Genomic DNA, 17,113 nt, shown 5'->3' with positions numbered 1-17,113 from the left:
AGAATTGTTTCTCATGGCCCTCCTCTTTAGGGCTATTTTTATCTCCTAAGCAATGGCAATTTGCAAAAGCCTCAGCCAGAAAGTAAAGATCCAGCTCAGCTATCAGCAAAGGGACTAATCAGCCTGTGTCCCCAAACTGCAATGCAGCATGCAGGTTAGAGAAGCACAACAAAGGCTCTCCCTGTAAAGGTTTTCTAGCAAGGTCAGCCAAAGAAACGCTGCAGAACTGGCCTGAAACCACTGCTAACTGCACTGACTGTGCTCATGGCCACACTCACGTTGCCTGTCTGCTGTCACCAAAGGACTCTGCACTTGCCCATTCATGTGAGCAAAGTCTTAGAGTCATGGCCATAGTGTTTGTGCAGTGTCTTCATTCTAGTGTGGCTGTCTTTAGAGTTCCAGGGTGTTTTTAGCAGATCCCTCTTCCAGTAGTCAGCTATAGCCTCTCGCAGGGGAGAAACAGAAAGATGGAGCAATGTCCATCTTTCCCCCTCACCTCAGCCACAAGCTTCCTTCAGTTTACAGAATGATTCGTAAGGCATCAGCAACACACTGTCTTCAGGGAGAACAGCTGGAGGAAGATGGTACAGAAAATCCCTCTGCTAGTGAAATACTGCTCTGGGCCAATGTTTCACCCAGGGCAGGGGTGGACAGGATCTCAACCCCAGCCCACCATGCTTGGGACTTTGGCAGAATAGAGATTAACTTTTCATTGACTAACATTCCCCAGCCAAGCAGATGTTAAGGGAGGCTACAACACACATCCAGCTTCCAAAGGGTTAGCATAGCAGGCGGGAGAGGAAAGAGATGGATTTGGCTCATAATAATCAAATTTCAAGGGTCCTCTCTCCACAAAAAAATAGGTCTGCATTTTGAACAGCCAAAAGCCTCAGGGAAGTCGTGGAGAGGGGTGGGGCTGGTCTGGCTGTTTTAAGGGTTTCTGTTGCTCTTCAGAGCTGAATGCTTTTTTAAAGGCTTTTTTCAAGCAATGGATATTGATTTCAGTCTGAGAGCAGCAGCTTCCTCCTCACTTCCCCCCTTCCCCCAACCCCCCCCCAACACCCTGAAGTGACTCTCTCAGCAGGATGCACCGTGGCTGTAAGTCTTCTTGCTTAACAGCAAAGCAACACATTCTGGCAACACTTTAAATATATTCATAGGACATCTGTGACTGGGGCTTGGAGGGGAACCAAACAGGGTAAAGGGAAGAGCAGTGAACAGGAAGTGGCGGACAGGGGAGGGAAGGGATGGGAAGGTTTAAAAATGTTAACTGTTCATGAAAGATAAAAGTCATCTTCTGATATAGCAGCACTTTAGCAGTCAGCCGCGCTGAGTAGACCCTGTCTGAGATCAACCGCATGCCAACTTTGTTCCAGAAACAAGTCTGAGAGCCTCTCTCTTCAGCAAGTATTGGTTACGTGGATAGTTCTTTTGTCCTGGCATTGGCAGGTAATTTAAATACTGCAGCTTAAATGAGTCCTGGGAACACAAAAAAAAACAAAAAACAAAACAAAAAACAAAACCAAAACAGAACAAACCAAACAAATCTCATTTTTACTAAACCTTTTAATGATTTAAAAGAACATCTGTTTGACCAGAGTGTTTGAGAAAATCAAGATGCCTGATCTGACAGCTCTGGAGCATCGCTGTACATTTACCAATCTACAGAGAGGATACAGCACGAGCCCCACGACAGGGCATTGTTGTGGGAAAACGTCAGCGTGGACATCCCCTTGCAGAAGCCTGTCAGCAACTCTGCCTCTTTCCTCGAGCTGTTAACAGCAACTGTGAGCATACCCATACCAAGGCGGGCAATCATGCTATCCCACTCCACTCACATACATCAAATCCACCCTACAACTGACCCAAACATATGAAACGTTATGTCTACCCCACACTGGCCAAGACAAAAGCTTACGGTGATGAGGAAACCAGTCAGGCTCTGATATTAACTATTTAACACCTGCGCTATGCTAGAGAATAGGACTGTGCCCTATCAGTAAATGATTTTGCACACTGATGTATCTTGATTAAATTCATTTGGGCTTGTGCCTCAGTGTCTCCTCCTCCAGCCAAACTGTTCTCTTGAATCAGCTTGCTGCAGAGTGAGAAGAATGGTCACCACTTCAGAGGGAGGGAATAAAGCTGACGCTTCTTGGCAAAACTCTCCTGCCTGATGACAACTGCCCAGGGTCAGGCCATCTGCATCCCCTTGTTAGGCAGCAGCTGCTCTACTCACTCTGCAGAAACCCATCTTCCTTCTGGACAGCAGCGAATAGCTGATTTAATTATTGATGATGATGGACAGAGGAGGAGAAGTTCTTCGGGGTAACTCGCAGGCACCACATGCCACAAATCCTACAATGAAGTCCCTATTCTAAAGTATTAAAACCATCCCTGTCCTTTAACAGGACACTGGAATTCTTGTGCAGCCAAGATGAGAAATATGGATAAGACTCGGCTAGTCACTCGCACTGCATCCAGCATCACTTCCGAGGCTCATTTAATCTTTCTAATGTTTTTTGTTACCTGTGCGAGTGTGAGGTACAGTGTAGTGTTATTTATCTTGAGATGTAGGTGTATGTTCTGGACGGGGAACGAGTGGATTCTGCCTGGGCAGCTGGGTCATTCAGAAAATCCCAGATGAGGATGGTGTCATCGTGCGAGCTGCTGACGATCTGGAACTCGTCAAACTGAAGCCGAAAGACTCTTCCAGAATGCTCCTAGGTGCAAGTGGGAGACACAGCATGTTACTTCACGAACTTGCTGGCATCTGGGAAGGAGCAAGGAAGATCAATTTGAACTTGGATTCTAGTGTCACATGCATTTCTCAGTGAACTCCACACGACGTATGGTGTATCACCACCACAGCGAATTAAGACCTCTTTCAAGCGAAAAGAGTTTCCTGTATCTAAGTACTCAGTTCACAGGAAGTTTACATTACAATTATCATGACTCCTTAAATCCAAATACTGGACATGCACTGTGTGGAACAAACTAAGCTCCCTCCACCACACAAGTCAGTCTGGTGAGGCTTATAGGAACTCTCTTTCCTGAAATCACAGCATTCCCAGATGCAGTAGGTTACAGGGAGAGAAATGAGAACTTTATAGTCAAGACCTGATATCGTTGCTGCTGCTGAAAAGAGCTTAATGCTAAAGGACACTAAGGAGTCTGCTGTGAAGTCCAGTGACACAGTAATAATTCCTCTTAAGCAGTTCTAAAATAAAGGGCATTCTTTATAGGCAGTTTGCATTTTGTCTGAGGCTGAGTGGAAATGGCATGACAATTTGGCAAGAATTCAGGCTGTAATTAAGGAGTTAATGGCAAGATCCTGGATATCACAGAGTAAATCCACTAAGCCTTCCCTTCCATCTACCTTTGCTTGGTACTTACACTGCTGCATGAATGAGCAGTGGCCTTCTCCTTGGTCAGAGGAGAACAGAAACCACCCAGCTGGGTCAAGCTCTATCTCTTTAGTACAAATACATAACTCTCTTTAGTACTCACACATTGCATGGAGCTTATGGCCAGGAAAAAACCTCCCATCTTAAAATACTTTAATGTTGAAAACACAGGATCCTCAAACATTTAGATAAAAGAGAAGTGTTAGCTATTAAATGGGAATCATCTGTCTTATGGCACAGAACTACAAAGATACAGCTTGCTTTGCAAAGCTCAACTGCTGCTTTCAAGTGAATCTCTGCATCTTTAAATTAAAATGAAGTGAAAAGATGCACACACAAGTCAGATTGTAAGACAATCTACTTGTAAGATAAATTTTTAGGTTTAATCATTTGAACCTTTTCCACTATCTAACTGTAACTCTAATTTGTCTTTAAAAGAACTTACAGGTTTCTGTCTTCCCACCTATTCAAAAAAGAAAGTTTTTTTCCAGTCTGTGCTGCAGCAGAGAAGTAAAGTTCTTGCTGAAAAATATCACTATGATGGTAAGATTCAGAGGGATTGCTCAGACACACTGAAAGAGAGAGAAGTACTTCCAAATACTGTTTCCAACCTCCCCTATTTTCTCCCAGACACTATTAGCTAAATAAGATTGCCCTATGAATCCCACACAGAACCTGCCCTTTGCTGTTGCAGTGGCAATAAGCAGAACATACACCCTGAGCTGAAGCCACAAAGATCTGGACATTTATCTCATATGAAAAGCTGTACTGTGTGTTTATTCAGTGCCTAGAAAGCTTCTGTCAAATTCATGTGGCCACTGTTCCAGCTAACAGAAGACAAAACTGAAAGGGACCTGGCATGCAGAGAGCATTTGTTATCTGTGCACTTTCCTCCTACTGTTTGAAAATTGAACACGAGCAGCAGGAGACTCACGATGTTCATTGTGCAGCCAGGTTTAATTTTGGAGGCCAAGGAAAGAGAGAAAAAAAACACCCCAAAGCATGGGTATAAGGACATCCTGTTGTCATAAACATGAGAAGTCCTAAAAGCACTACAACAGCTTCCTCTACTTTAGCCCTCTCCATTGCTATCAAATGGGGATTTATGATATCCATGAGTTGAGATTCCTACAGTGTTTCCATCCCACTGCTTCTGATTTATAATATAATTAGCTGGGGCTCTTTGGCTGTCCACTGCTGGAAAATGCAGAGGAAATCACACCAGTTAAATTAAGTCTACAGGTTACGAGGCACGCATTTGTCTCAGGCTGGAGCACTAACACTACTAATACAAAGTTGAAGTCTTAGACTCTCAGAATACGTGCTCATAGGTACAAAGTTGTTCCCTAGTTTGGAACTGGGTGGTTGATGCCAAAAGGTTTTTCTAGATTTCAGCCATGAAACTATGTGTAGTTCAATCTGGTTAACAAGAAGGTTCTTCAACATAGTACTTGCAGGCATCAAAGACTTTCACACACTCCACAGCTTACGGTCCAAACACATGATTGGAAAAGAGTTAGTATGGCTTAATGACCTACTGCCTGTCAGCTGAGTCACAGTAACTCTCACAGCCTGCATCAAATGTGAAGTGAAACAAACGCTTTATTGAAACCCACAGGAGCAGCAGCAATTCAGATGAGCATGCAGAAGGTCACCTAGCACAGCTCAGCTCAGGGGGAGGTAACCACACTTAGAGAATCAGACATGTGCTTGATATGATCTTGGTTTAGAGCACAGATGACAGCCACATTGCCACAGCAGGAAAAGGCCTAACATATACCCACCCAAGCACTAACCAAACCTTTTTTAGCTAACAAACAAACACATGTAGTGCTTCTTTTTCAATAACAATTTAGTACTGGATGGAAATCTTCCTTCATCTACGGCAACAGTGCAAGTTTTTTGGAGTGAATATGATGGAGGAATGCTTACAGGAACCACCCTGTGGTCTTGGCTTTACAGGAACCATCCTGCGAGCTTGGCTTTATTGGTATTTTTCTCACAGCTTTCCCACATTATTTTATGACCACTGTAGAGCCACTGTTAAGCATGAGTGTAAATGCTGCTAACACTCACAAAATGACATTGTAACTACATCATCAAACTTGCACTAAATACCAATGGTCACCATGAAACTAGTAGTTGCTCTTCAAGGATAAAGTAAGTTTACTGTCTGTTCTAGTCCTTACCTGCTTTTCCCTTAAGTACCCAAAAGCCACTTAAAGGTAATTCCAAGTTTGTGTTCCTTTAAGAAACATCATGCCAAGAACTCATATGACTTACTACTACATCCTCAGGTACACACAGGTTAAACAAAACCCACTGGCACGTGGATTCCATGAAGGACAAGTCTCAAAAGTGGATGTAGTTATCAACTTCAAATCATAAGATGAAACTGTTAAAAAGTTAGAGCCACACGTTCTAATTTTCAATGCTTTATAGCTTGCAGCATGTAAAAAAAACCAAGTTGGACCCCCAAAAATCCAACCCCCTGGAAATCATTTCTACATCCTGTAGATTTGGGATAAGCTCACTTGTGTTTTCATGGCTCAGGACAGCCCTGATCAAGCAGAGTTTTTTGTCCCCTCCAGCATCCCTATCAAAAGTTCTTACCACAAGGGTTCGCAAGCAAAGGGTCCCTGCTGGAGCACGGGGGTCCAAAGCAGCCACAAGATCCCATACTTTAATTTTCCTAGCAGTGAAAAACAAACAAACAAACAAACAACAAAGCTTTGTTGAAAAGTGCTCGCAGAAAAAAACCAAACAACTAACAACTGTATCAGCTTTGTTGATATACCAGTTCAAAGAAAATTGCAGTAATCCTTTTGCTCCTGAAACCTGTTTCTTACTTTTCCTCTTTGTAAACCTTATAGAGCTTTATGGCAGGGAAAAAAAAATGCTGTCAACCAAGTAAAAGATATAAAAAAGCAGGTGGTAATAACTAACAGAAATGTAGGAGTGAAGACCCCTAGTCTGTAACAGCAAACGGTTAGAAGATATAAGCACAAATGGGAAAGACTGTTCTGGAAAATGATTCAGCTAGAAGAGGTTTCAGGTTGAGTTGGTCAGGTATTATAAGCTCAAGAACTGGACCACACATATCAAACCACATGGACTTATTTCCAAAGAAGAAAAAAAAAAGGTACACTCTGTAGCATGTTCCTGATTTACTGGCCATGAAAAGGTCCTCCTGGTATGACAGACAAGGAGTCTAGTATTTGTATGGAAAACACAGTGAAGTGGGATTTGAGACATTGAGAGATAGGAGGATGCAAGGTATTGACCACACTGACAGCCTTACCCATCATATGCCCCACTGACTATCCTCTTATTATCAAAGCGTATGCATCTCACCAACTCTTCATGGCCTTCCAGCACTCGTAAACATGCCCCACACTCGATATCCCACAGCCTGGAAGAGAACATGAAGAAGCACTAAGAATTTTTGAATACCTGATCGTTGCAACAAAACATTTGGTCTTTGCTTGTAGCTAATGGGAACTTGGAAATAAAGATGATGATGAAAAGACAAAAGAGAAATGAACTACATTCATCACTCCTTTCCCTGCTGCTGAGCGGATGCGTGCTTTTCAGCACGGCTCTGTTGTCTTACAGCATCACACAACAAATGAGTCAGAGGTCGGTGCAATCCCAAGCACAAATCCAGGCTGGGTGGCAAATGGCTGGAGAGCAGCCCTGAGGAAAAGGTCCTGAGGGTTTTGGTTGATGAAAAGCTCAACATGAGCCAGCAATGTGTGCTTGCAGTCCAGACAGCCAACCGTGTGCTGGGCTGCATCAAGAGAAGTGTGGCCAGAAGGGCAAGAGAGATGATTCTCCCCCTTTACTCTGCTCTCATCACACCCCACCTGGAATACTGTGTGCAGTTCTGGAGCCCCCAACACAAGAAGGACATCAAAGTGTTGGAGCAAGTCCACAGGAGGGCCATAAAGATGATCAGAGGGCTTGAACATCTCTCCTACAAAGACAGGCTACAAGAGTTGGGGCTCTTCAGCCTGGAGAAGAGAAGGTTTTGAGGAGATCTTATAGTGGTCTTCCAGTATCTGAAGGGGACCTGCAAGAAGGCTGGGGAGGGATTATTTACAAGGTCTTGTAATGACAGGACGAGGGGTGATGGGTTTAAACTGGAAGAGATTTAAACTAGATGTTAGGAAGAAGTTCTTTACAGTGAGGGTGATGGAACACTGGAACAGGTTCCCCAGGGAGGTTGTGGCTGCTCCCTCCCTGGAGGTGTTCAAGGTCAGGTTGGATGAGGCCTTGAGTGACCTGTTCTAGTGGGAGGTGTCTTTGCCTATGGCAGGAGGTTGGAACTAGATGATCTTTGAGGTCCCTTACAACCTAAACCATTCTATGATTCTATCCCATCATCTTAAGAGCAGTTGTGTCTAGTATCACAGGACATCTTCCAGTTACCTTCATGCAGAGCTTCCTAACTTTGATATTACTGAAGCTGATTTTTCATAGAAGTATCCTGCCTTGATTTTGTTAAGAGAGGGAGATGAACCAACCCTCTCGGCAGCTTGTTCCAATGGGTAAGATCACCTATATGGGGCATGCACCCCTTTCTCTAGCCCTATATGACTACTTCTGATTCAGAGACTATGATTGCACCAATTAAGACATCACCACAGTGGTGAAAAGAACAAGAATTAAGAAGCCTTTTTTTATTTGGCATTTCTCTCACTGAAGTTCTGTTTACCTCAAGTATGCCTAAGCTAAAACAGGCACTCTATGTTTATCATTTTGTAGCAACACATTTACTCCTTGTTCTCAAGTAATTCTTGTGGCTCTCTGCTAACTGTTTCTAATATTCCAGTATTTAAAACCATTTTGGCACCAACATCAGTACAGAGTATCCCAGTATGAGACTCAGCAATGCATTATTTTCTTGGCTGTAAATATCCCAGAGTTTCAAGTTTTGTGAAGGATTTTTAGCATGAAGGATAGCTTAAAATACATTAACTTTTACACCCACACACTACTTTAAAAAACACTTAAGAAACACCTCAAATAGATATGCAGTCTGTTTGCTTTCCATACATTTGGCAGCTCCTTGACATGACCCCTAATTACCATGCATAAAGAATGATTGTTTGCCTACAAGAACTGAAATTCTTTGACATGTATTGTCTGGAGGTGTTCCACCTCTGGCTGAGGCATGCTCTGCTCATAGAGGAATCTTTTAATAGCATCTACTGCAGCTCTTTGATATACAGATGAAAGAAGCACTCACAAATGTTTGTAAATGCTCATTCAGTTAGCATTCAGACTGACATGAACTTCACTGTAGTGAGAAAAAAATGGGTGGTTCATGGAATTTCTCTGGGTGACACATCTCTAAGCAGCACAGCTGCTGAGGTGTCAGGTCACTTTTCCTTAACAGACAAAGACAGACATAAACTGTTCCCACATATTTCACTCCTGAGGTCCCCTAGGAAATAATCCAGATCCAGTGCGTGAGTGCCCAAGGTTGGTGGATAATGACTGCAGCTGTCTTGTCACAACAAGCTGCTCTCACTTTGGACCACAGAGGAATGAACAGAACTCTCTTGTCACTATAGAACTGGGAAAGGACTTGACTATGGACACGTCTGAAGCCTAGGAGGAGCACAAGGTGACTCTTTGATCTGTTAAGTTGATCTCTCAGGAATCTGTGATGATCTGAACACATTTTATAGGCGCTGTAAAGAGGATGGACAATGCCAGAAATGAACTGCTGCAGGAAGGTCTGAGAACGACCGTGTTCCAGAAACATTAATGCCATGTGTTTCCATTCCTTGCCATCAATCCCGAGACTGCCAGCAGCTCTGAGAGGCTGCACCACACTAATTCAGGTCTGCATGGAAAATTTCAGGTCCCAGTTTGAATTTTTACCTGAATCTGAATGGGACTAGAAGAGATGATTGTAGAATCAGAATTGTTCTGGCTGGAAAAGATCTCTAAGGTCACTGAATTCAACCATCAACCCAACACCACTATGGCCATCAAAACATGTCCTGGAGTGCAATTTCTACACGTGTTTTGAACACTTCCAGGGATGGTGACTAGGCCACACTCCTGGGCAGCCTGTTCCAATGCCTGACTGCTCTTTCAGAGTATATCCAGCATTCTTGGCTACCTGGCTATCAAGGGACTCTGTCGACCAGTCTCTTGAGTGTGTTCCTAGCTATGTGGTGAATGGCCATTTGTGTATGAAAGAGGTAACTGCTATCTAAGAGGAGAATCTCAAAGCGGAATTGATGCCAAGGGGACCTCCCAGATTTGATAAACTTCTCAAATATCTGCTTCTTTAAAAAGTCACAGGACAAAACATAGTAAGAGAATAGAACTACTCTTAAGGCTTGAGAACTAGCTAAAAAAAATCAGTACAAAGTGTACACAGTCATAAGCACTACCTTTCTTCCTATAGCTTTAGGAGAAAGTCTGGAAATAGAGGGAGGTCTGCAGTTATCTCAGCCTTAATTCACTTAAAGTCCTGGCAGAGCTGGAAGATGTACAGAAGGTAGGTGAGCCTGGATCCTCATCTGCTAGAGAGAATGCTGTTGTCTAAATGGTCTAGTATCAGATCCCCATGTGTGCACACACTGGAGAATGAGCACACAACACATGTAAATCAAGCACCTTTTTAAGAGTTCACCCAAGATGACGCAGTCTGATTATATTTTTTTGCTCCAAATTATCTCTTTCTTTATTTTTTTTCCCCTATAGCATGCTTGTCTGTACCAATTAAGAAGTTAAAATACTGAAGTGACTGGATTAAACTTGGCGGACCAGTTTTTATCACGTGGAAATTCACACAACGACAGTGATGCCTGTATAGCTGTGTCCTCTTCCACTGGTGATATTTCTGGACTCAAATAAAATCTAACTAGCTGCTGTAGATGAAGTTTCCCTGCTCCACGCAAATCTCCAGAAGAATGGTACTGATTTCTCAGCTACTTCACAGGTCCTCAACATTTGTAGTTGCAAAGCTAGAAATCACAGAGCCATCTTTTAGGAAAAAAGCTTCATTGTTCCTCAGTTTCAGGGAATTTCGAGTTCTTTATTGGGGGCAGCCTCTATTAAAGACCACCTGCTGCATCTGGCATTTTGCAGTGGATTAAAATCAAACATACAGAGCACTGATCAAAACGATAATGTGGTAACCTGTCCTTCTACGGACTTGTGCCTTCTGCTAATGGCCAGGAGAAAACAATGTGACCAGGTAACTGTTGTGCCTTGCTCACAGAGCTGCCAAACTTGATTCCCATTAAGATTCCCTGCCAACATTCCTAAAATTCTAGCACAATTTATCTGTCAGCTAGGGATTTTGCCCAATGTAAGGATAAAAGTAACTGTAGTCCCCTTCAGAGTTATTACTATTTTGACATTTAGTTTTATTAGCGTTGCAAATCATGTTTTAGATCCTTCCCTAACTGTTGTAATATTTAACTATTTCTTACTCTAATTCTGAGACCAAGTTTCACAGCACAGTTGCAAAGGGATATTTTTCTCTATTTGAAGTGCAGGAGTTCTCACAGTGTGTAAGTGATGCTACTTTTAGGCAATGCCTGCTATACTTTTCCCCTTGATTAAGAGACAGAACTTCCATCTCTCTTGGTCATGCTCTCAGACAGCTCTATATTAAAATCTGGCACAATGACCTGGTGATCTCAAGCAAAGGCCCACTGTTTTCCTACAGAATGCAAAGCAGGGAGAGGCAGTGTGCTGCAAGCCACATCCACAGGCAAACAGTAGCAGGAATCATTCTCACTGAGGAGAAATTACTGCTGACATGCAAATTGAAGGGCTTCTGCTTACACTGTTCAGCTTTCAAGTTTTATCGTAAGGGAGACAATTATTCAAAGTGATGACTAGGACAACAGGGAGGTTGCTCTTACTCCTGTTCACATGACAGAGTCATCTCCCCATGTTGCATACACAACAACACAAGTTTCCTCTGTACATCCCAAGATTAGTGGGACATGCCTCTGACAGCAGCTGCAGGATGTAGGCGGAAATCCTGGCTCTTGTTACCAGAAAGAGTTAAATCTCGGACTGCAACCAGGGCAACTGGAGAAGTGTAAAAGGCAGCAAACTGAACTTCATGCTCTAAACCAGCTGTTCAAAACTTAACCAGGTGCCAAGTACCACAAGAAGAGTTTGGCGAGAGCCCAGGAGGATTTCTGCAGAGGATTAAATGCCTCTTACTGCAAATCTGACCCCTTTAACTAGACACATACCCCAATTAAAATATCACACAAGGACACCACAGAAAGCAGTGCTTGCCAGCTCTTCATACACCAGAACTGCCAGAGCAATGCAACTTGTTGATTAGTATGGGACTCTTGAGATAAGAGAGGATGAAAGACAACACAGTAAAACAGCCTTCTAATATCTCTTTCCAGTAGTTCCCAATGTTCTACACCAAAGAAAGCATATTTCAAAGATGGCAAGGGTACAAAGCACTTCAGTGGCCTAACCTCTGCACATCCCAGGGAATCAGAGACAATGTGCTTGCACGGAGCTCTGCAATGGGGAGTGTGTTTCTCACCTGATGGTATTATCTGAAGAGCCGCTCACTACTAGCCTGTCTCTGTACTGCAGACATGCAATGCCTCGCTTGTGGCCATTTAAGGTGCGCACAAATTCGCAGGTACTGGTGTTCCACACCTGTGACAGGGAACCACACAGAGACAAATTATTAAGAGACTAACAAAAGTTAGTATCCATAGGAAAGATAGGTGCACCCAGAATGCTCTTAATTGAAGATGCTGTCATTAAGATTGTGAAAATAACCTCTTTGATGGTTTGTGACTATAGTCTGCAACTGTGAGCAGCTTGGGGCACAGTGCACAGGAGATTTTTGATGCATGGTATGAGAATTAGCTTTCAAAATCAGGATTTTGCACCCTTGGGCTATGATTTAGGCTATATGGGATATTGACTTTCCTCAGTTTTAAATGCTGCAGATTGGGACCATGGCAGTAACAGTTAAGTGACTCCTATCCGTGGACCTTCACTTTCGCTCCCATATTTGAATGACAACTCTGACAACTGTTTGAATGACTGATGCTGAAACAGGCTATGGAAGCAACCAAGTTGAAAAAGAACACAGGAAAATAAAGTTCTTTTTCAACTGCATCTGTACCTGGATCTGGTTTGTCATACAGCTCTGTAAACAAGTTGTGCAAGCTCAAGAGAGGAGAGCCAAGTGGAAATGAACAGCAGGAAGAACACTGCTTGTAAAGGAAGATCTGCCAAGGACTATCTTCCCTGTCTGGTCGCTGTTTTCAGTTATTTAATACCAAGTGCTGCAAATAAAACCCCTCTGAAACTCCTCACCTTGATAGTCCTGTCACCTGATGCTGACACAATGTACTTGTCATCAAAGTCCACTACGTTGACAGCAGCTCGGTGCCCTACTAGCACCCTTCTCAGGGTGATGTCTGTTGGTGAAGCCATGTCCCACACAGCAATGGAACGGTCCTTGGAACACGTCACCATCATGCCATTATTGAAGCGGAGGTGCAGCACAGCTTCGCAGTGGTGAATCAGAGTATTCAGCATCTCGCCTGCATTCACATCCCACACCCTGCAATTCCAAATTTCAAACCAGAGAGAAAAGAGTTAAAAGAGCCAAACCTCTACAGTGGATTTTCTGCAGTGAGAGAGGCACAGGGAGAGGTAATTGACTCTCTAGCGATATTAGAAAAGCAAACACCACAAGTTATATCTACATCTATTAAAGAGTTCATTAAAAAATGCATTATATAAACCTGTTGATTATGCATACACTGAGACAGTCCAGCAGCCAAAAGCTCTGCAATGCAGTTAACACCATAAAAATAACCCAGCCAGGGGAAAAAAAAAGGGGAAAAAAAAAAGCATTCTTTAATTAAGGTAATTTAGTACCAAGAAAAGGTATGAGATTGATGGCCTTAAAGACTGATGTCTCCTGGTTGTGCCAGCCTACCACACATTCCATTTCCAGTCAATGAGTACTTAATCATAACCTGTGGAGAAGCAAGTTTAGTGACAAGTTTAACTTTTGATCTCTCCCACAGGGTTATCATCTGAAAAGGATAATTTATAGAGAAGCAGAAGACAAGATAATGCTTTCAAAACGAGTATCAGTGATTGCCACAAGTTGCACCATGAATTGCATTTACCCAGCAGTGCATCTGGTACACAGCTATGCTCCAGGAATGTGCTGAATATCCAAATTAAGACAGAACATTTATGTCTATTTAATGTTATTGGAGCCAACTGTTTCAGGTGAAAGATAATTTAAGATGAAAGTTAGACAAAGCCTTCATATAGAACTTCTAGGACTTGAAATGGAGATGTTAAGTCTTGAAAATGTTTCTTTTAGACTACTCTGTTGGCAAACTTCTTTCACCCTCCATAAAGAGATTTTCTTTGGCACTACCACATTTGTATCCCAGATACACTACATGAGAGCAGAAAATGGTTGTATCATCAGGCACATCAAACACTGCACAAGTTAAAACTTCCCTCTGCCAATAAGGCGAGCAGTAACAAATGGGAAGGTGTAAGACAGACTTCTAGTATTTTCTTTTGTAACTTATGGAAGCCAAAGTGCATCAACTTATGGACTATGAATGAGAAAGAAAACTACATTCCAACCACAAAACACAAAAGAGAAAAACCCATAGACTAAAGACCTGAGCCATTAACACATAAGCAGTTTGTAGACAGGGTTGCCAAGCTGAGCAGGAGCTGGAGACCTACTGACTTCTTTGGACAAGTGCATCCCTGAGATCTCAGAAGCATTAAAAGCCCATCTGTACTGTCTATTGGATGAAGTTCCTATTCCTGAGGAGACCCAAGGATAAAAGTGATGCATCCTGTGTGCCTCTGGGGTCTGCACATACAGTATTTCTGGGCAAGTAGCCAGTCTGCAATTTGGCCTGCCTGGCCTTGTATGGAAGATGATAGTGCTTGTTACAGAAATCAGCCTCCTTTTGTGATCTGTTTAGCACAGTGCAGTTCCCACATCATCTCCAGGCAGGTGGTGCTCTAAAGCTCTGGATTCCTACTAATGATGTTCAAGAAACGTGTGGACATGGCACTCCAGGATGTGTTTTAATGGCCATGCGATGTAAGGTCAATAATTGGACTGGATGATCTTAGAGGTCTTTTCCAATCAAAGCAAGGCTATGATTTATGATTCTATGACAAGACCCCAAAATCTAGCAGCACCACAAGATTGCATGCATTACAGGTCAGAAAGTAAACCTAAGAGTTATTAGCTTAACACTGGCAGTTTACACATGAGCAGATTGATAACAATGAGAAGCTTGCAGTCACAGCTAATAGCTTCAGAAAATGCCACTGCCACGGCTTTTTGTTGCCTGTTACTTCACTGTATGGGCATCACTTGACAAGAAGACAATATATAACAACTCCTTCACATCCAAGTTCATATTTTCATCCACTAATTCATATGCATCTGTATTTACACTGCAGGTCTTAGACTCTCTAGGATCCTGTAATATGTCTAGAGGACTTCAGGTCTGCACAACATGCACCACAAGAGCTGACTTGTGGTGTCCAGCCTTTTGCTGGAGACTGAAAGGAAAGTTAAGGTTAGAAAGACTGAATGAAAAGAAGCATCAAGCTGAAATGTAATTAAAAGTCCCAGGAGATCTAGTCATACATCCTTTCTTAAAATTACCTGACGATGGTCGACTAAACCGCTAAACTTGCTTTGAGAATTTCTGTCAACTTTTTAAAAGTAACTCAGAGTGTCAAGACATGCAAAGCCTTGATGAGATGCCAGATGCCCTTCCTAAGATATCATGACCTTGACTGGCCTTTGCTTAGGTTCCCACTTCTCCTGGACAGCCACCTGCATGGACATCTGATAAACAAGGACAGTGTGCTCCTGAGCAAATACTCTGAACTAATCAATGGAATCTATTTTGCTGCACACATCTAAGAGAAGATCATTTCTGCAGCTTGCAAGGCTAAAAATTTAGAGGCAAACACAAAGTTCCAAATCACGAGCACACACCTGACCGTTGAGTCTGAAGATCCAGTAATGATCACGCGTTCATCGTACTGGAGGCACAGGACAGAACCCGTGTGCCCGGTGAGAATCCGCTTGCATTCCAATGTAGTCTTGTCCCAGATCTAAGAGAGCAAACATTCAAAACACGACAGCTCAGTAAGGTTTTCATCTTTCAGCACCTACTGGTTTGACTGGGCTGTTTTTCACTACAACACATTATCCACAGTGCAGCTAGAACATCTTTAGTGGCACCTGAGGAGTCTTCTGCGGGCTCTTTGGTGCCATACATTAACATATTTGATATGACTGGCTTTACTACAAATATTGGTTTATACTCTTCTCATCTGGGTATGTGGCATACTAATTACATTGCCTGTAATTACTGATGAACAAAAACTCTGCTAGCAAAGTGTTTTTAAGAAAATGGGGTCTCTTTTGCTAGATAAGAGGCACACATGCTGTGCAGGTGTGAGGTGGGGGAAGGAGAAGGCTAGGTTACTAATGGGAGATTGAGTAGGTGGTACTGAAATCAAGGCATTATTATTTATGGCATGGACACTGCATGCCATTTGTATGCCATTCTGGAGTGTTCTCACCTTAATAGTATTGTCTCGTAGGCCACTTACTATCTTCTGATCATCATACTGTAAACAATAAACCCCTTTGCTTGTCTCACTTCGGCAGTGGATCCTCTGTAAACTGTGCCTCCCACACCGCCAGTTTGACTCTATTGTCTTGAGGAGAGACAAAGAAGACAAGATAAGTAAAAACAAAGCACAGAACTATCTCCTCTTTTTTTTTGAGGAGACAGCAGATATCTGTATTCGTGCTTTTTCTTGCACTCAGGCCCATATAATGACATAACTACATTCTAGAAGAAGTGACACATGTAATAAACCAAATCAAACAGACAAAAGCCTGTAAAACATATCATGGCTGTTACCTGGAAAAGTGAGGGAGAAGTGACCTAAAAACTTCCCTTTTTTTAACCCTCTGTGACTCAAAAACTACACAACTGAAGAGAAAGTCTCAGTTGAGGTCTAGCTAAACATTCATACAATCTTGTCACCACGGTGCCAGAGCACTGCTCTTGCCACCAGGGAGCTGGCAGAACATGACATTTTGCTCACACTAGATACAAAGCAACCACACTCAGCTACTTTTCTGTTTACCTAGTCTTTGGAACGCAGGTTTTAGCAATGATTTTCCTCCCTGGCTCAGTTCCTGGTAACTCCCAGTAACATCTCATTAGGTCTCATCTGCATTGGGTGGAGCCAAGTGCAGTGAAACATAAAGTCAAGGTGGTACAGTGCTGCTGTGACATCTGACATCCAAGATACAGACTACATGCAAAGAGTTCACTGAACGATCCAACTCATCCTCTGTCTAAAGAAGCAGTGAAGCCTGGGACCTTATACAACTATCCTAGATCTACAAACTCTGGACACAGACACATCAAATTTAACAAAAGACTTAATCAGAAAAAAGTTTTTCTCAGGATGAATAAATCAGGGAGACTCAAACAACTAACCAAACACCACTACAGCTGGAAGCTTTTTCTTACCTCTATGTCCTGTATAATTTTGGGGTAAAGTGCTCTGTAGAAGGAGTTAGGTGGTGCAGACCCATCAGGAGGTTTATTTTTAAATAGATATTGTCCCCTGGAAGATAA

The 17,113-nt window shown here is 42.7% G+C and overlaps 1 protein-coding gene across 6 annotated transcripts in view; it reads right to left on the bottom strand.

Moving 5' to 3' along the window:
• Window positions 1–1,068: 1,068 nt before the first annotated feature.
• BTRC (beta-transducin repeat containing E3 ubiquitin protein ligase) overlaps window positions 1,069–17,113 on the bottom strand; it is a 127,013-nt gene continuing 110,968 nt past the window's right edge. For 5 of the 6 annotated variants that reach the window (XM_064144528.1, XM_064144531.1, XM_064144532.1 and 2 more), the window contains 8 exons: window positions 17,006–17,102; window positions 16,038–16,175; window positions 15,445–15,563; window positions 12,750–12,999; window positions 11,959–12,077; window positions 6,709–6,819; window positions 6,021–6,099; window positions 1,549–2,723 (listed from right to left, as the gene is read on the bottom strand). In XM_064144528.1, the coding sequence (XP_064000598.1) occupies window positions 2,562–2,723; window positions 6,021–6,099; window positions 6,709–6,819; window positions 11,959–12,077; window positions 12,750–12,999; window positions 15,445–15,563; window positions 16,038–16,175; window positions 17,006–17,102 (1,075 nt within the window). In that variant the 3' untranslated portion in view covers window positions 1,549–2,561. Of the gene's footprint in view, window positions 1,480–1,548; window positions 2,724–6,020; window positions 6,100–6,708; window positions 6,820–11,958; window positions 12,078–12,749; window positions 13,000–15,444; window positions 15,564–16,037; window positions 16,176–17,005; window positions 17,103–17,113 lie in introns of those variants that run through there. The other variant, XM_064144529.1, reaches the window with a different exon arrangement.

Source organism: Pogoniulus pusillus, chromosome 6, assembly GCF_015220805.1.
Source record: "Pogoniulus pusillus isolate bPogPus1 chromosome 6, bPogPus1.pri, whole genome shotgun sequence".
NCBI classification, from domain to species: domain Eukaryota; kingdom Metazoa; phylum Chordata; class Aves; order Piciformes; family Lybiidae; genus Pogoniulus; species Pogoniulus pusillus.
The sequence above is the reverse complement of the archived record's forward strand: the minus strand, read 5'-3'. Positions and strand labels throughout refer to the sequence as shown.